Below are 20120 nucleotides of genomic sequence, written 5' to 3'. Positions count from 1 at the left end.
AACATTTAACATTATACATCAGCAATAAGGGGTGTGAAAATATTTACTTTTCAAGTATTTGAATTCATCCAAACATTGATATGGTTTGATTGTTGAACACGATAAGGCTTTCAGAAAAGTGTTTTAGGTACAAACAGAGATTAGGACATTTGGTCCACGCTTGGGCTAGAATCTGACCACAGATTTTTAATCTTCAGCCGTTCCGTAGCACTTGGAATCTCATCAGGTTCACAAAATGCACTGCAGATCATCAGAGTTTGATGCATATAGTTTTATTCTTAAAAGAATGAGAACTGGAGCCGGTCTCCGGACGACTGGACCAAAGATGTGAACGTGCTTTCTCCTTTTTATACTGAGACAGTCCTAACCCCTGCTGTTCCATCTTCAAACTGTCATTCCAATGTTTTTGACATTTGACTACATTTTTTACTGACTTCAGTGTGTTTCTAATAAGGGCTGAAGGCCCTCCAGCTACTTCTACCCCTATTTTGTTTTTTTCTAATATTCGCGAGAACATTCTCTAGCTACTCCTACTCCTTTCATGAAACCTCCTACACATACAGACACACACCTCCCTACTCCTGCATACAGGCCTTGGCAGCTGGGCCCTCAACTTTCTTACACATGAAGTTACACTATTTGAGGAAGACACTGGGCTGACACTGTACACCCCTTAACATTACACTTATTTTACTGAATACAAATTGCACTATTATTTTCTAATACAGAGCTTACACATTCTACTCCAACCACTGCAGCCTATTTTAAATTCTGACTCTCTCCTTTGTGTCCGATTGTTTTCAGGGGCACAGGCTTCGGCTTCTGCAATGCCATGTGTAAGCTGGCGGCGGTGCTGGGCAACCTGATCTTTGGCTCTCTGGTTGGCATCACCAAGGCGATCCCCATCCTGCTGGCCTCGTCTGTGCTGGTTGCCGGCGGGTTGGTGGGGCTCCGACTGCCAGACACACGGGCCAATGTCCTCATGTAAACCTCCACACAGGACAGAGTGTTGTTTGCCAGGTATTTACTCAGTTTACTGAATAACCATTCTTTAATGGACTGATTTATTTGAAGCTGCCATCATTTTTGTATTTATTATTTGCTGAAGAATGTTGACTGTGTTCTCAAACAGGACAAGGGTGTGTTATGTTGTTATTTCTGAGTAAAAACCTGGTAAACAATAAAAGATAATGAGTTGCAGTTTGACTTTCCAATGAGCTGTAGATATAAAGAGTTTGGATAAAACAATCAAAGGTTAGAAATGTACCAAGTGTACGTGGCTGGTTGCCAAAGCGCTGGGCATTCATGCAGGAATTAAAATGCTACGGCTCAGAAACAAGTAAGAATTGTCGGTGGTGATGAAACTCTGAATATCAGCAGCTCAATAGCTGTTTTCACACATGCAGCACACACATATGTGTAAGAACTGCAAAAGGCTTGGACTTCCCACAACCTTCCCCTTCAAAATCTCTATTAAATGTACTCATATTAAAAGGGATAGTTTGAGCTTTTGGGACCAATGCTTATTCAAAGCTCACATTAGCAGCTGCTTAGCTTAACTTAAAGACAGGAAACACAGGAAATAGCTAACCTGTCCGTTGGTAAAAAATCTGCCAATCATGCTTAAACTCACTTATTTACCTTTTTTCATATCATCCTGTACCAAAAAAAAGTAGTTTATGTGGTTAGGGGCCATATTTCTTGGTCAGTAACTTTGCAGTGCTGTTGCTTTCGACTTGTTTTTCTAACGGATTTACCCACACAATGCCTAATTCTATTAGTGAGCTTCAGAAGTGCTGATAAGTATTGTTGCCTTAGTTTGAACAGAGCAAGGCTAGTTGTTCTCCTATGTTTCCAGTGTTTGTGCTAAGCTAACTAGCAGCTAGCGGTAGCATTATTACATTACAAACATTAGGAGTGCTTTCGCTCAATTGCATCCAACTCTGAGCAAGAATGCTAATAAGTGTGTAAAGTTCAGGTAAATGTCAAACTATTCCTTTAAGTAAAACAATATTTTTAACAAACATTTATGTGATCAGACTTGTTTTTATGTATATTTATATATTTAATAATTTATGATTGTTATTGCCAGTGTGCTTTTTCGAGTTGAAAGGCCAGAAATTGAAGGTTCTTTTTTCCCTCTGTTCCTACACCTGTGATTCCATATGATTGGCGACGTTCAAGCCTTTTGCTGCACATTTTAAGAATGACAAGGCCATAAGACAAATATATAAATAAATAAAGTAGTTTAGTCAAAACCGGCAAATTCAGCAGTTACATTTCTAAAGTGAAAAAAAGTTTACATTTTCTGCTTTTTACAGTAAGAGACTTTTGGGATTGGAAACCTGTTTGTCTGAATGCTTTCTCTCTCCCTCTTTCGTGTCTGTGTCGTGTTTCGTCTCGTGGCGCCGAGCTCACCGCGAAGGGCTTTGCTCTCCGTTGCAATCCAATCTGTAAAAAAGGAATTTATACGCTGTTGAAATCTGCACTCCTCTCTGTTTTGGTTTATTGTCTCACTGTCTTGGTTTCCCTCATGGTGTATCTTTCCCAGTCTTGTCCTCTTGCTCTGTTTAGCTCCTCCTGCCTTGCTGCTGCTCCCCCCTAAAACTCAAAGGCCTTTCTCAAATGTCGTGCCTCTTTCTCCATTGAGCCCGTCTCTTCTTCCAAACCTTTGCTGCTCTGTCCTGCTTTTTATCGGCTTTGCATCTCTTGATACTGCAGTGTGTATGAGTGTGTGTGCCAGACAAACCCTGATAAGATCAGTGAGCTTCTTTTTGTTTTATTTTCTACACCAGTTAGTGTTTTTTGGAAGATTTTAACAAAATGATGAAGTGAAATTAAAAGCCATGCTTAAATGATCAGTTCACCCAAATTCCCCAAAAACATGCCATGCAAACACTTAATGTGGGTCTCATCAGGACAGAGAAAGTCTTTTGGATTTATCCTCTAGGGTCAATGAGTGTTTGTACAACATTTCATAATAATTCATCCAATGTTTGTTGAGATATCTCACTCAAAAGCAGAAATGTCAACCTCATAATTGAGCTAGAATAAACGTCAGGGGATTAGAAAAGTCATTAGGATCCACCTTCTGGAGACCATGAATGTTTGTTCAACATTTCATGATAATTCATCTAATATTTGTCGAGATGTTGACCAACATTTCCCTTCCTAGAACAACACCTAGATGTACTTTTCTAAAACAGTATCCCTACTCTAGAAAACCCACATACATATTTCCAGAGGGATTATTTGATCTGTAAAAAGTAGATCCCATGAAAGGAGTGAGGTCCTTAAGATTAGCTCAGATGTTGTTTCTGGAAAGAGACACTGTTGAGATTTTCACCAAACAATATGTAACTCACCTTCATTTAAATGAAGTGCTGGGAGAAACCTCAGAGACAGATATCCGGGCAAATACAACTACAACTACCTGCATGCCTAGATACTATCTCTGCTAAGTAAATACAAAAATATGTTTTTTTGTAATTTGGGTGAACAGACCCTTTAAAACCTCTAATGAATGCAACTTTTGCTGCTACAATGTTTAAAAAAGGAAAAAAGGTCATTTGTAAAATATAAAATGTTATCTTCTGGGTTTGCAAAATGTCAAATAACACAAAACTAAAGTACTGTTTATTGCTTATATCCTATTTCTTACTCTGGAAATGTGTGCGGTACATAGGCTCCTACATGCAGCATGTTCAGTTTTTTTTCTTACTGAAATGCAATTGTTTTGAGATCTGGTTTCCTGATGTTTGATGCTTTATCTCTGTCCAACATCCCCCTCCAACTGTGCAGAAAAAACTCACTAAACATCACTGTTTGCAAAAATAAATCCTGCATGTTTGTTACTGAAGTCCTTCTGTTGTGTGCTTTTTCCATCTTGGTGTCTTCGCTGTTCCTCTGCGGGGGGAAACAGACATGTGATTCCCGGGTCAAAGGTGAATGTATCATTCTCGTGTGTCGTCAGGTTGGTTGTGGACAGGTGTTCATTATACTGAGTTGACTTGTGACATTGTGCTGACTGTATGTACTACAAGATGTTACCCAGCAGGGGTGGTCAAATCTGCTTTTTGTTGTGAAGGTTTCCAGGCAGATTCATCATGAAGTCACTGAAGCAGGAATGACATTTCCAGAGTTATGACTTTCAGATTTTAAAACCTCTGCTGTCAAACAATATGTGAAGGTGTGTGTAAAAACAATAACCTGTCCTTGATATGATTTATTTTGTTAAGAAAAGGCTCAAGTGAATGCAGTGTAAAGATGGATTCCTCTGGTGTCTACGTATTGAATAAAGAGTTTCATTTGAATAGCTGTCGGGCATTCATTGTGCAAGAATAAATATGGCCTCATTCACTTACACCAGCAGATGGCAACATGTATACAACATTAACCACGTGCTCTTATGAGGTGCTTTCTATATGTCTTTAAAATACTCTAATTCAAAGATTTCTTGGACAAAGTTGCAGATTGATTTTTTAATTTGTTGAACTTTTCGATTAAGCCCTCAATTTCAATAAAAAAAACATGAAAATAGCTTGTGCTAAGCTGAAATGTCCCATGTCCCAACATGTGCTGCATTCATTTTCTTCAGAAAGACAAAAAAAGAAAGTCCTGATTAACCAAAACACATAAGTTCAAATCAAACAAGTTAAATCCCTTTAATATTTAGTCTTCTTTTTAAAGAAGTGTTTACCTCAGTCTTAAAATTGAATTAAGTTTTTCTCCTCGGCAATCCTGATACCTTCGAGCTGAAATATGAGTCATCATTTCAAGTCTTAATGAAACAGACTGACTCATTCAAGACTGAAATCTTACAGAGACATCTTTTATGAAACTGTCTGAGGTTTGTATAAGCAAATGAAAGCACAGCCCAGGAGAGTTTTTAACTCGCAACCTCCAGAAAATGTGGTACTTCCAGTTTAGCTTTCAAGGCTAATTTACCTTAATAATTCTATTAAACTTTAAATTCAGGGTGGGCAAACTTTTGTCAGATCATTTGATGCATAGATAAACCTAAAATATTATATTCAAGGGTTTCAATTATGTATCTCTTATTTTAGTTTAATAACATCACTATGTTTTTTTGCTTTGATGGTTAAAATGAAACATGGAACCATCAACCATTACAGTGGAACAGCTTCTCTACCACCTGAGCTACTGCATACTCCAGTGCGTTTTAGTGTTTCTATTTCTGAGTGTACACATGTTGCAGTCTCTAAACTTAGTTTATCTGCAGAGTTGATGAGGATTAACTCTCTGCAGCTTCAGTGTTTGTGTGTGGAGTTTATTTGTATATAATATTAGAAAGACTGATTCTTATTATTACATTATAAGCTTATTGTGCTCATTTATGTGGCTGTGACTTTGGAATAAATAGACCCAATCACCTCCCCCAAGTTTTGATGGGGAGGACAGGAACGAAGGGAAAAGTTACATGAGAAAGTGTTTAGCTTGCAATATTGAAAGTATCAAGGTTGAGTGCAGAGATAACACAAAGAGGTATACAGAACAGCACATTGCACCGGCCTTGACTTTGTATGGGAGCCGCGCTCCCATGCAAAGCTAGGAAGCAACATTATGGTTTTCCGCTATATCTGAAGAAACGTTAGAGAAAACAAATTATGTATGATGGTGCCAGAGTAGGGAGGGACTTCCACAGGCCGGCCGGATGCTGATTGGTATGCCATTTAAGCCAAAATTAAATACATAAATAATTAAATATATATAAATATGCCTATGAAATAAATTCTGAAATAAATAAATGAGGCAATTAATATGTATACATGTACATTTAAATACACATTTATTTCATGGGACTTTTATTTCATAATGAGTCATTATGTACGGAGCCCCCCTGGTGACATTGGTGAGAATGTGTGGCCATGAGTTAATAATACGTGGCCACGAGTTAATAATGCGTGGCCACGAATTAGTTATTATGTTCCCACGCATTAGTAATTCGTGGGAACACAATAATTATTACGCAATAACTAAATCCAGATAGTTTATAGAAACTGATGACTGAGTGACAACAAGTCAAGTAAAGTTGGAACGATATTGGCAGATTCAGATTTCACGGATCAAAACGTTGTTCAGACACAAATGACGTCTCGTAAGTACCGTGGTAAGGTTGACAACGAACTACAATCACATTTTGATCAAAAAAAGCCAATACGCGCGGTCCTCCAAACTGGAGACATTACATTGGTCTCTATCTGCAGCCGGAGAAGAAATTAGTGTTCAGGGACCGTCTGCAAAGTGCAACTCCGGAAAAAGAGAATACAATAATATTCAATCACTTCACTATTATACAGTATATTTATACCAAACTCACTACACACATCAATAGTCTCATGTTGCTCATATTACAGCGGAGAGTTTGGAAGAATGTGCTTTTGAATAATTTTGGTGAATATTTATAGTGTAAAATCTTCAATAAATATGCCATCATCTTCAATAACGTTACTATTATACAGTATAAATTATATTCACCAAAATTATTGCAAACCATATTCTTCCAAACTCTCTGATGTAGTATGAGCAACAGAAAACTATTGATGTGTGTAATGAGTTTGGTAGTATATACCATGGGCGTCGCAACCATTATATGAGGGTGGGACAAGTCCCCCCCACTTTTTGAAATGATTAGTTTAGACCCCCCCACTTTTACTATGTGGAAAGTCCGTGAATCGGTCTATCCACTCGCCGCACTTTGAAGAGCGCTGTGTCAGTGCTTCACTATCAAATCCATTCCACTTGCTTATTGAGAGAATGCCCAAATCAATGAAACTCCGTACCATGTTTTCACTGCTACTTTGTACCAAGGCAGATTCTCACATAGCGCGCGCATGTTCAAGGAGTGTTGTTATAGTTGGACAGCTCAGATCTGTTGTATGAAGCGATGCCGGTAGCGGAGGTGCAACACAGTCTCACGGCATTTCGTGTTCACCAACACGATTTGCCCCTTTTTTTTTCGTGTTGCACAGCACGATTTTAAAAGCAATGTATTTCTACTGCCTGCAGCACGTCTTTTTCTCCGGTCGGGTCGAGGAAGACCGGAAGCTGTGTGGTTCATAAAAACATGTTCTTACTCAATATCAAGCCACAGTTATTGCTTTTATTTGAAATCGTATAATTTCGGACTTTTGTTGCCGTCTGTGAGGAAAATAAATGGGAAGGATACTGAAATCTGTATTTTTTAAATCTTTTTTTCCTTCTAATTTGTTATTCTTTTCAAAATAACACACTGTTATTTACTCACCAATAACACACAATTATCCTTGCTTTTATTTATTGGTTTAATTCCATAATCTCTGGCTTTTTTGGCGTCCGTCAGGAACTGAATTTCAAAATAAAAATAACCGGAAACAGACGTAGGCATTTCGAGCGATTACCCAAGATCCTCAGCTATGGTTTTAAGCTCGTTTATTGGATGTTTTAGCCGCAATGCATGCTGGGATTTGGTGTTTATATGATATGAAATCCGGAAAACATTTTAAAAGAATAAAATAATACTTAATTCCGAGCGCTCTTGCTTTTCTCTTTAAAAGTCATCACATAACGGCATTGTAATACACGGTTCGGCTGCATTAAATATTACAGATCTGCCGTAGTTCTTTATTTATAGAGCCCTGATGAGAAGACCTTTGGAAAAACTGAGAAAATGCCACCGAAACTGAATACTTGACGTGGATCATAAATATATTCAACAATTAAACAACATCTTCAATTTCTCTTCACACAATACGTCTCCTTGCAGTATCAACACTAATTCGGCTGACTTTTACATTTGATCTAATTCACAGATAGGTTATATTTAAACCAAAACGGTGCACAGCTGATATAAAAGGACTGTAGTTTTTAAAGATATTATTGATTTTCTTTGAATGTAAGAATGTAAATACTGAGTCTGAAGATACTATAAGTGATCTCTACAATAAGATACTATAAGTGATCTCTACAATAAAACAGTTTAGTGCAGAATGTACAAAGATATTAATAGGAGGAGGTGCAAAACAGAAAAACGAATTAACCTTTATTTAAACATTAAATAACAGATTATGGTCTTCTTTTAAATAAGAAAAAAACTTTGGGGGTATCTATCTACAGATAAATATTAAGCCTGACAAAGTACTTAACGTCTAATATATTGCTTTCCTGCAATGTTAACTATGTTGAAGCACTTATTTTAACTGATATTATACATATGAAGTATACTCTTATGTATGTAGATATAATAAGAAATGTGCAGAATATGACAGTTTAATGGTGGAGGTACACACATATTGATAGATGTCTTGTAATGCACTGTTGAGGAACCTGTGACCCAAGTGTTTCATTCATTGCATAACTACACCGTAGTTGTGTATATGATATGTCAATAAACCTTTGAAAATCTTGAAAGGGATGTGCAAAATAGCCATAATATACAGTCTTTAATTAACTATTAGTAGAAAATAACGAGTAATGAATATACTTTATTACTCGTTTCCATTCATGTCAATTGCAGATACATGTTTAGTCTTCTCAAGCACCAACTATCAAATATCTCTCCTGATTGTTGGCACTTGACAATCACCTTACCTGCATTTTACTCAGGTGTAACTAAAGTCTGATTTAAGGGTTGTTTATATTTCACATAATTAATCAGAATCTGCAAAGTAACTCAAATAAATGCAGTGGAGTAAAAATACCAGGTTAACCTCTGAATTGTAGTGGAGTAGAATTACAAAGTAACAATGAGCTGTCATGTGGGTATTAATGCTGCGCATTATGGACACAAGCGATTTTCACCCATTTATTAATTATATGTTTTACATTTGATAACACCAATGTGTTTAATACTTGCAACTTCTAATTGTGGGAAAAACGAAAACGTTCAGTAGAGACGTCCCATAGAACATTTTGCGAAACACAATAGCCAGCATGTGTAGTTCTGGGGGGGCGTTCGATTCCAGTTTTGGATAGTCTGGCGTGGTTTCGTTCCATTTCACACAGCTGTTTGACGCTCTGTGTAACCGTACGGGGACTGTAGTCCTAAACGATAGCTGGGGATTATGGGTAGTGTAGTGTCTTCGGCCATCCTAAACTCAGAAATGTTGACAATCGCAATGATGCTCGAAATGTCCCTTATAGGCCTACGTCTGTTTCCGGTTATATTTATTTTGAAATTCAGTTCCTGACGGACGCCAAAAAAGCCCGATATTATGGAATTAAACCAATAAATAAAAGCAAGGATAATTGTGTGTTATTGGTGAGTAAATAACAGTGTGTTATTTTGAAAAGAATAACGAATTAGAAGGAAAAAAATATTTTAAAATACAGATTTCCGTATTCTGAGGCTCTGAGCCCCATTTATTTTCCTCACAGACGGCAACAAAAGTCCAAAATTATACGATTTAAAATAAAAGCAATAATTGTGGCTTGATATTAAGTAAGAACATGTTTTTATGAACCACACAGCTTCCGGTCTCCCACGACCCGACCGGAGAAAAAGACGTGCTGCAGGCAGTAGAAATACATTGCTTTTAAAATCGTGCTGTGCAACACGAAAAAAAGGGGCAAATCGTGTTGGTGAACACGAATCAATAGATTAAAAATCGTGTTGGTGAACACGAAATGCCGTGAGACTGGGTTGGGAGGTAAGGCACACACACCAAGTGTTCAGGTCATCAAAACTGACGATCTCTTGGTTTGATATGTTTTCTCCCCCAGACAACATGGACATAAGACATTTTTTTTCAAAGAAGAGGAATGTAAGTCTTCAGCTGGTAGCAGTTAATCAGTTAACAGTGATGGCGACGGCAGCAAAAGCGTCTCACTTCTGGAGAGGAGTTTTATTGCACTGTATATATATATATATGTATGTATATATATATATGTATGTATATATATATATATATATATATATACGTATGTATATATATGTGTATATACATATATACACATTTTTGTTATTTTTTTATTTCCAAAATGTTGGGGCTGACTAGACCAACCATGATGCTATGCTACCATGCTATGATTCTGCTGTAGATGAAGGTAAACAGTAGTTTGGTCCAGTCCGGGCTAGGGGCGGACATCAGATTAATCATAAACATAGTAGTTGTTCTGAAATACAACTTCAACTTACCAGAAATGAAGTGTGCCGAGCAGATGTACACATATTGCACGGTGTCCTTAAGTTACCACGGCTTGTGAGTTATGGCATCGACGCGAGCGCAAGCTCTCGCCCACTGGGCCCTCCGTCCTGGCTGTTTTTCGTGCCTGGGGAACTTGAAGAAAGAAAACTTGGATTTTCCATCACTATCTGTCATCGAATGATGATTTCTACAAGTCCCAGCACTACACCACTTCACCATCTTCAAAGTATTGTATCTAACAAGTAAGTAACACGGCTAAACCCTCGGCCTGCTTGCACCTCGCGTAAAATGGCGGATACCGGAAGTACGGTGTCGCCCTCGGCCCAATACCCGTATGTGTGTGTGTGAAAGAATCTAACTAGCTAGCTAGCTTAGCAAGATAGCTAGCTAGAGGGGTATTTCAATGCGTTTGTTCACTTTAAAATGTTTGTAGTTTAGTCTGCAGGCTGTTCGACTTGCTATTGAATCTAACATTACATCTTATAAAAGCCTTTTAATGTGTTATCTGCATTCTTTAAGTAAAAATTCTACGGTTAAATTGATAACAATCCCTTTAAAAAAAAAAGGAGCCCACAACTTCCACCTTAGTACAATTGGAATAAAGTGTATAACATTTACAAAACAACATTACAGATACAGGCACACTTAATCTATGCCTTAAATACTGAAAATCTCTTTCGACTCCACTTCGAGCGATAGAACTATTAACAAAGCACTTATATACTAATAAAGGACTGGCTTATCTAAAGCCAGTTGAGTAGCACTTGAAATGTTTGGCTCTATGAAACCTGATGTACTTATATGATTCTGTTTTCTTCAAGGTTGTGTCTTCCTGGTCGAATGTACTTATTGTAAGTCGCTTTGGATAAAAGCGTCAGCTAAATGCAATGTAATGTAATGTAAAAAAATAACCAGAATGGTTTTGAATAAAGATATACATTTGGGGTGTATTAATGGCCGATCATGTTGGAAATGTATATTATGTATATAAAAAAGATAAAGTGCTCTATATGGTGCACTTTCAGTGGTTAAGTCCCTGCAGTGCCTTGCAAAATGTCCTACATGTTGGTTAACATAACACTGATTGCACTACCCAAAGCGTAGTTAATATTTAAATTCAAGCCACAGACTTATATTTATTTTTATTAAGAGGAAGTCACAAGATTTCCTCTTTTTTTATTGTATTTTTGTAACTGTATGTTAATTAGTCTAGTGTATGTGCTGGTGGCGTGTGTGTATCCTACATCCTGTTACAGGCTGGGCAGGAAATGCATACTCCCTTCAGTGGAGGGAGGTTCATTATTAAAAGATAAGAGAAACAAAGCGTATTTGAATACATATTTGGGAACATATCTGAATATACTATACAGAGATGTTCTAAGTTGTAGAAAAATTACATTTAGTTTGTCTGTATGAGGAGGGATTCAAGCTAAATTGGCTTAAGACATTTCTAGGCGCTACAAGACATCCAAGTAAACATTAAACACAGCATAGCTTATGCTAGTCATCACAGCTCCATATATGACGGGAACACAGAAAAGCCTTGGAGGCTAAAGACAGTTCATGTTACAGCTTGTCAGATAGGTATTAATGCCCCTAACAGCAAGTGTTCAACACATACTGAAACATTCCACAAGGAAGACTGTTGTAAAGCCATGAATCAAACTGTTAACTATATCATGTTAATTATTTAAAAAAAGCATACTTTCTTTTCATATTTACAAACACATCCATTAACAAGTGAAGCATCTCCATTCAATGTCTTTCACGTATTCTCACACATGAGAAGTATTGCTATATAAAAAATATTATTCCAGACAACACATTTAAAGCAACAAAAAGGTTGTTCCATTGCTTGCATCATAAATACAGTCCTTTTATTTCTCTTTGGATTCCAGCCCCAAAGAAAAAACTCCCTCTTTATCTGCAACAAGCAGTTTTTGGTAACACATAATACGCTTTTAGACGGACAAGCTCAGAGTTTTGCCTTTAAAGGCCCTGAAGTAAAGCCTTGTCCCTACGGACTTTGACATCAGGAGGAAGAGGAAAGGGTCCAGACATGCATGGAGGCAGCACAAACACACCGCCACTTTAAAATGGACGTACAAACTCTCCATCCCGTACACAAACAGTTGCGCATAATGGAGGAGGTGCAGGACTCCAGCGGGAGTGAAACACAGCAGGAAGATCACAAACACCAGAGAGCTGGCTTGGATGTACATGGCCCAGTCGTGGTGAGATCGGTTGAGCTCACACACGATGCGACCGTAGCACACAACCGTAACCACCAGCGGCACCAGGAGGCCGAAGACGGTCAGAAACAGGTTGTAGTAGAGCAAGATGACGTGGGATTCGGAGAACACGGGCAGGACGTCATGGCAGGTGATGCGTCGCACCTCAGGGAGCCAATAGCTCTGCTGCACCAGGAGCTGGGGGACCACGGCGGCCCCGAATGCCCCCCACACTGCCAAGGTGACCCACGCAGTGACCGCCCTTTTGGGGAGGCTTTTGTACATGAACGGGTGTACCACGGCCAGGTAGCGCTTGATGCTGATGCAGGCCAGTGTCTGGGCCGAGCAGTAGAGGTTGCCATAGAAACAGGCTGTGACCACCCGACACGCAGCCTCCCCGAGCACCCAGTTGTTTCCATGGAAATGGTAGTGAGCATTGAAGAGGAGGGAGAGGAGGAGGAAGAGGTCGGAGACGGCCAGGCTGCAGTACAGGATGGCGGAGGACACCTTCCGGATTTTTGTGACCAGCGTGCACAAGATGGCGACGTTGGCCGGGATCCCGACAGCGACGACCAACATGTAAATTATGGGGATGACCCGGGTGCTCAGGACCCCGTCCAGGAACCCCACTGTGCTGTTGCTAAGGGACTGCAGTGTTGGAGGGGATTCAGATGGAAGGGGAGCCTGTGTCTCATTTAGGACAAACAAGGACTTGGTCTTAATGACTGGGTCCCCAAAAAATGTTCTTGGCCCTGCAATGGCAGAGCTGTTGCTGTTGTTCTTTTCCTGTTTCCCTGCAGCAACAACAACAAGAAAATAAGTTACAATCCAATTGTTTATTGCCTCACAATAGCTGAAATATACTCATTAGATTGCAACTAGTTGTATTCTTAATATACGTTTTTTGATTTGCATCTTGTGTATAAAATGTCATAACATAGCAAAACATTAGCAGAAACAACGTCTTCAGTCCACCGCCCAAAGAGGTTGCGTCACCGTCATTTCAGCTGTATTGATAATAAATCTTTCCATGTGTTGCAATAACTTATAACCATAAAATGAGTGCCTGTTCCACGGTACACGTAGCTTGTTATTTCTTCATCTGATTCTGGTGGAAGAAGTATCAAAACCTTCACTTGCAGTTAGAAAAAGTATGAAAGTATTCTCAGCTAAATGTAAGTTTACTTACAACATTAAAAGTAGCCCTAGAGTAATGACTGACAATTAATTTAAATCTGATCTAGGAGGGTTTTATTTTTTATTCAATTTTAAAAGTATGAGAATTGGCTCAACAACTCATCCTCCTGTTTATTTAGTACCACTAACTAGGTTAAACTAGGTTTAACTAGGTTCAAACCCCACTGCAGTCAGCATGTCGTTGTGTCCCTGGGCAAGACACTTCACCCCAAATTGCTCCTGTGGGGATTGCTCACAATACTGAGTATGTAAGTCCATCCATCCATCCATCCATCTTCTTCCGCTTATCCGTGGTCGGGTCGCGGGGGTAGCAGTTCCAGCAGAGAGCCCCAAACTTTCTTTTCCCTGGCGACATCAACCAGCTCTGACTGGGGGATCCCAAGGCGCTCCCAGGCCAGCGAAGAGATATAATCCCTCCACCTGGTCCTAGGTCTACCCCTTGGTCTCTTCCCAGCTGGACGTGCCTGGAACACCTCCCTAGGGAGGCGCCCAGGTGGCATCCTAACTAGGTGCCCGAACCACCTCAACTGGCTCCTTTCGACGCGAAGGAGGAGCGGCTCAACTCCGAGTCCCTCCCTGATGACCGAACTTCTCACCTTATCCCTAAGGGAGACACCAGCCACCCTGCGGAGAAAACCCATCTCGGCCGCTTGTATCCGCGATCTCGTTCTTTCGGTCATGACCCATCCTTCATGACCATAGGTGAGGGTAGGAACGAAAATGGCCCGGTAGACAGAGAGCTTTGCCTTCTGGCTCAGCTCCCTTTTCGTCACAACGGTGCGGTAAAGCGACTGCAGTACCGCTCCCGCTGCTCCGATTCTCCGGCCCATCTCACGCTCCATTGTTCCCTCACTCGAGAACAAGACCCCGAGATACTTGAACTCCTTCACTTGGGGTAAGGACTCATTCCCTACTTGAAGTGGACAGTCCATCGGTTTCCTGCTGAGAACCATGGCCTCAGATTTGGAGGTGCTGATCCTCATCCCATCCGCTTCACACTCGGTTGCGAACCGATCCAGTGAGTGCTGAAGGTCGCAGACCGATGAAGCCATTAGAACCACATCATCTGCAAAAAGCAGTGGTGCAATCCTTAGTCCACCGAACTGCAGACCCCCTCCCCCATGACTACGCCTCGAAATCCGATCCATGTATATTACAAACAGGATTGGTGACAAAGCGCAGCCCTGGCGGAGGCCAACCCTCACCGGAAATGGGTCCGACTTACTGCCGAGGACCCGGACACAGCTCTCGCTTTGGGAGTACAGAGATTGGATGGCCCTGAGTAGAGACCCCCTCACCCCATACTCCCGCAGCACCTCCCACAGTAACTCCCTGGGAACTCGGTCATACGCCTTCTCCAAGTCTACAAAACACATGTAGACCGGATAAGCGTATTCCCAGGCCCCCTCCAGGATCCTTGCGAGAGTAAAAAGCTGATCCGTCGTTCCACGACCAGGACGGAATCCGCATTGTTCCTCCTCAATCTGAGGTTCGACAATCGGCCTGACCCTCCTTTCGAGTACCTTAGAGTAAACTTTCCCGGGGAGGCTGAGTAGTGTGATGCCTCTGTAATTGGCACACACCCTCTGATCCCCCTTTTTAAAAAGGGGGACCACCACCCCGGTCTGCCACTCCTTCGGTACTGTTTCCGACTTCCACGCAACGTTGATGAGACGTGTCAACCATGACAGTCCCTCAACACCCAGAGCCTTCAGCATTTCCGGGCGGATCTCATCCACCCCCGGGGCTTTGCCACTGTGGAGTTGTTTGACGACCTCAGTGACCTCCCCCCGGGAGATTGGTGTTGATCCCCCGTCATACTCCAGCTCTGCCTCTAACATAGAGGGCGGAGTTGTCGGGTTCAGGAGTTCCTCAAAGTGTTCCTTCCAACGCCCTAACACTCCATCAGTTGAGGTCAACAACGTCCCATCCTTACTGTACACAGCTTGGATGGTTCCCTGCTTCCCCCTCCTGAGGTGTCGGACAGTTTTCCAGAACAACTTTGGTGCCGCCCGAAAGTCCTTCTCCATGTCTTCTCCGAACTTCTCCCACACCCGCTGCTTTGCCTCGGCCACGGATGAGGCTGCTGCCCTTCGGGCCTGTCGGTACCTTGCAACTGCCTCGGGAGTCCCCCGGGATAACAAATCCCTGAAGGCCTCCTTCTTCAGTCGGACGGCTTCCCTGACCACCGGTGTCCACCAGGAGGTTCGAGGGTTACCGCCCCTTGAGGCACCTAGGACCTTGAGACCACAGCTCCCCGCCGCGGCTTCGGCAATAGAGGCTTTGAACACCGACCACTCTGGTTCAATGTCCCCAACCTCCACAGGAATGCCCGAAAAGCTCCGCCGGAGGTGTGAGTTGAAGGCCTCCTGAACTTGGGCCTCCTCCAGACGTTCCCAGTTCACCCGAACTACACGTTTGGGCTTACCAGGTCTATCCAGAGGCTTCCCCCGCCACTCGACCCAACTCACCACCAGATGGTGATCAGTTGACAACTCCGCCCCTCTCTTTACCCGAGTGTCCAAAACATACGGCCTCAGGTCCGATGATACGATAACGAAATCGATCATGGACCTTCTGCCTAGGGTGCTCTGGTACCACGTACACTTATGAGCATCCTTATGTTCGAACATGGTGTTTGTTATGGCCAATCCATGACTAGCACAGAAGTCCAGTAACAAACCACCACTCCGGTTCAGATCAGGGGGGCCGTTCCTCCCAATCACGCCCCTCCAAGTGTCTCCATCATTGCCCACATGTGCGTTGAAGTCTCCCAGCAAGATTAAAGAGTCCCCTTCAGGAGCCCCATACAGGACTCTTTCCAGGGTCTCCAAGAAGGCCGTATACTCTGAACTGCTGTTGGGTGCATAAGCACACACAACAGTCAGAGTTTTCCCCCCCATAACCCGCAGGCGTAGGGAGGCGACCCTCTCGTCCACTGGGGTAAACTCCAACAACGAAGCACCTAACCGGGGACTTGTGAGTATCCCCACACCCGCCCGGCGCCTCACACCTTGAGCAACTCCGGAGAAGAATAGAGTCCAACCCCTATCCAGAAGTAAGGTTCCAGAGCCGACGCTGTGCGTAGAGGTGAGCCCAACCAGATCCAACTGGTAACGCTCCACCTCCCGCACAAGCTCCGGCTCCTTCCCCCCCAGAGAGGTGACGTTCCACGTCCCCAAAGCCAGCTTCTGTCGCCCGGGTCTGGTCCGTCGAGACCCTCCGCTTTCACTGCCACCCTTCTGGCAGCGCACCCGACCCCATCGATGTTTCCCGTAGGTGGTGGGCCCGCGGGACGGAGAAGCGGAGGTGTTGCCCACGTTGCCTTTTCGGGCTGGGCCCGGCCGGGCTCCGTGGCAAGCCCGGCCACCAGACGCTCGCCGACGAGTCCTCCTTCTGGGCCTGGCTCCAGAAGGGGACCCCGGGCTTCCTCCGGGCCGGGTATCCTCACTTCTTAGTTTTTCTTTCATGAGGTCTTTTGAACCAATCTTAGTCTGGCCCCTTGCCTGAGACCAATTTGCCATGGGAGACCCTACCAGGAACACAAGGTTCCAGACAACACAGCCCCCAGGTTCATCAGGGCACACAAACCTCTCTACCACGGTAAGGTGCTGGTTCTTCAGAGAGGCGTATGTAAGTCGCTTTGGATAAAAGCGTCTAACAAGTGACATGTAATGCAATGTAATGTAACTAAAGCTTTCAGAATAATGTAGAGAAAACATTTAAATCATTATTTCCCCCGTGAAATGCATTGGAGTAGAAAACGTTTCCATACAATGAAAAAAAAACAAAACAAGGAAAGTATTTAACTTGGAATTTAAGAACATTACTTGAGTAAATGTACTGACTGTAATTAAAACTATCCACAAGTAAACAAAAGAGTATTTAAGGCAGATGAATGTTTCAGAATAAGTTAATTGTAAAGTATGATTAAAGAAATACACAGAACTCTTACCTTTTTTCTGAAGAGTGCCACTCAAACAGAGAACAAAAATCAGGAAAAAGAGAAAAAGTTTCCCCATTCTTTCTTATCGTTCAACAACAATCAGCTTGACAGAAATAAATCCCACTTCTCTCTCTCACTGTACTCTCTGCTTTCTCATCTCATCGCTGTCGTCCCCTCGCTCTGCTGCTGCTGCTGTGTGGGTGTACTGAAGTCACAAACACCTCCCCAAGCCTACCAACCAAAAAAAAAACCACACTTGACATCTTCTCCGCTTGAAAAGGAATGTGGGTTGCCTTTAGTTTCTGTTTTAACATGCGCAGGGTGAACTGCTGACATAACACCCCTACACAGGATCTTAGTCACTCTGTGGCACTTACCTCTGTTATAAGAGATCCAAAGGTTACATTAGGGAACACCTTTGTATGTTTGTATATCTTTTGATATATACTGTATTATTGCATTACTCAAATGTACTTTGTATTTTTTCCCCACTCTTCTTGCCCCTGAAGTTGCTGGTTGATAAATGGTAGTCTATATTTATTTTCCTCCCTGCACTGAGTTACCATATGGAACATTTAAGGAAACTTTGGTATCTTTTTCTGAGGCCCAGAGTGATGTGTAGTGACGGAATATGCGGCGGAAAGGTCACTGGGTTAGCAAAAGGAAATGTCTGTCTGAAGATGATAAGCTTGTCTGAACATGAACAGTTTTGTTTAGTCTTCCCTGTTTTGTGGTCATTTTAACAACGATATGTCTTTATTTGGCATATTACCCCTAGTTTTTTTACATTTTAGACTTTGCAGACCATTTACATGCACAACAACATATATAATGGCCTGTATAAAAAATAATACTTCAAAAAGTATAATTGCGCCTCTTTAATAGCGTCGTCACCTTGAGTACATACACTGTTTCAAGTATTATTTAAGCATTTTTATTTGCACTCTAGTAACCATTTTATTATTGACTTTGATCTGAGCAGTAACATCCAGCTGATCACAGATGTGACCTTTGTCTTGTTTTCGTCTCATCTGTTTATCAGAATTACGGGAAGAGATGTTTTCACGACCAGCATCTGTTCGACCCCGACCAACAGATCAGCCACAGACGGTTATGCGATGTACACCTCTGACGTTACTGCTATTATGGAACTAAAAACCTCACAGAGATGACTCAGACTGAGAGACAATAAATAAATCTGCTCCGTGCTGCAGTTAAGCTCAACATAACAAAAACATAAACATTTGACGAACGCCAGCAAAAGGTCATAGGGGTGATGTTTACTGTAAGATACAAAAACAGTCAAATCATCCTTGGTCACACAAATCATATGATACCAATAATAAAAGTAATTTTGACAATAAGTTGATTCATTTTGAAAGTAATGAATCAAACATTGATTTAAAAATATGAACGCAACAAATATTCAAACAAAGCCATTTTCATTCAAAGCACGGACATAACATACATTTGGGTTCAGGTTATTTAATTGTTATCCATAGGTAGGTTTGGGTTTGCAGTTAAAAGAACAGGGATCCATTGAGACACACATTTTAAAAACAACACAGAAAACAGGCAAAAGGCAGATCTTTAACAAGTGTACCCCATGCTCTATCACATTAAACAAACACTGTTAAAGTCATGGAACAATAAAGTAAACTAGAGAATGCAATTCCTGAAGAAATTGCTAGTGGGAATCCTTTATGCTGAAAATCTGACGCTAAACTGCTATGCTGAAATGTAATGTGTAAGAAGAAAGTGAAGAATTTAGATTGAAATGATAAATGAACACTGGGGGCTTGAATGTGTGATGAGAGAAGAAAATAAAGTAAAAAAGCAGCAGAATATTTGAACTGCAAACTTTTGAACTAACTTGATGGTGAATGATCTGTCGCCATGCCAACGGCATTTGATGACATCCCATAATACGCTTAGATGCGTTGATGGCTGCATCGTTACCAAACCTGTGAAGTTTTGGGGTGTTTGGAGCATTTGAACTGAAGTTGTGAGAAAACCGTGTTTCATGGTGAGCATTGTGTTGCCATGAAGAAATCTCAAAACTGTCCCGTAAATGTCTTCACGGCTGGACTGTTAGCACACATGTGAAGTTTGAGCACTTTTTGAACATTTTCATAGGAGTTATAGCGACATCATGTTTTATGGCGAGGGATGCGTTTCCATGGAAACGGCATATGGTGAGATCTCAGATTTGGCGTAGAGCTGTTGAAGCATGGACCGGTGATATACAAGTGAAGATTGGGGGACGATTGGACCGTGTCGATTGGACTTTCAGCCACATCATGTTTCATGGCGAGTGGTCTGTCGCCATGGCAACGGCATTTGATGACACCCCATAATACGTAAGATGTTTTCCTACGTTTGTCATGATAAATTATGTCTCAGGAATGTAGGGTTTGGGAATAATGCCAGTTTTAAAAAAATATATGAAGACACATTTCAAGATTTCCTACCCTCTAGCTGTGACATCACGCACTCTAGTTAATGTTAAAATCTGAAGAAAGCCTCTGTACCAAGGTCTGAACAATGTTTAATATCTCTAAAAGTAAGAATCAGATTTAAAAGTTGTTTTACACGAATAAT

General features: G+C 41.5%; 2 protein-coding genes and 1 long non-coding RNA gene across 3 annotated transcripts in view; 1 reads left to right on the top strand and 2 right to left on the bottom strand.

Moving 5' to 3' along the window:
• LOC117561420 (synaptic vesicle glycoprotein 2C-like) overlaps positions 1-4313 on the top strand; it is a 60411-nt gene extending 56098 nt beyond the window's left edge. The window contains exon 14 of the mRNA XM_034238822.1: positions 805-4313. Within this exon, the coding sequence (XP_034094713.1) occupies positions 805-988 (184 nt within the window). The 3' untranslated portion in view covers positions 989-4313. The remainder of the gene's footprint in view (positions 1-804) is intronic.
• LOC117561422 lies at positions 257-10273 on the bottom strand. Its single transcript, XR_004571373.1, has 2 exons — positions 10136-10273; positions 257-2451 (listed from the first exon to the last, which is right to left on the bottom strand). It is a non-coding gene; the product is annotated as an uncharacterized LOC117561422 (long non-coding RNA).
• Positions 10274-10728: 455 nt separating this feature from the next.
• On the bottom strand, positions 10729-17792 carry LOC117561421 (proteinase-activated receptor 3). Its single transcript, XM_034238824.1, has 2 exons — positions 17529-17792; positions 10729-13170 (listed from the first exon to the last, which is right to left on the bottom strand). Exons 1-2 carry the CDS (start codon positions 17593-17595, stop codon positions 12107-12109), a joined length of 1131 nt encoding a protein of 376 aa, XP_034094715.1. The 5' UTR covers positions 17596-17792; the 3' UTR covers positions 10729-12106.
• Positions 17793-20120: the final 2328 nt, after the last annotated feature.

This window comes from Gymnodraco acuticeps, unplaced genomic scaffold (assembly GCF_902827175.1).
Source record: "Gymnodraco acuticeps unplaced genomic scaffold, fGymAcu1.1, whole genome shotgun sequence".
In the NCBI taxonomy this organism is placed as follows: Eukaryota; Metazoa; Chordata; class Actinopteri; order Perciformes; family Bathydraconidae; genus Gymnodraco; species Gymnodraco acuticeps.
This window is presented reverse-complemented; position numbering and strand designations above follow the sequence as displayed.

Coding starts and splice junctions, on each gene's coding strand:
- LOC117561421 (XM_034238824.1), bottom strand. CDS start 17,595: ATGGGGAAACTTTTTCTCTTTTTCCTGATTTTTGTTCTCTGTTTGAGT. Junction 13,171..17,528: donor TGGCACTCTTCAGAAAAAAG/GTAAGAGTTCTG, acceptor TTGTTGCTGCAG/GGAAACAGGAAAAGAACAAC.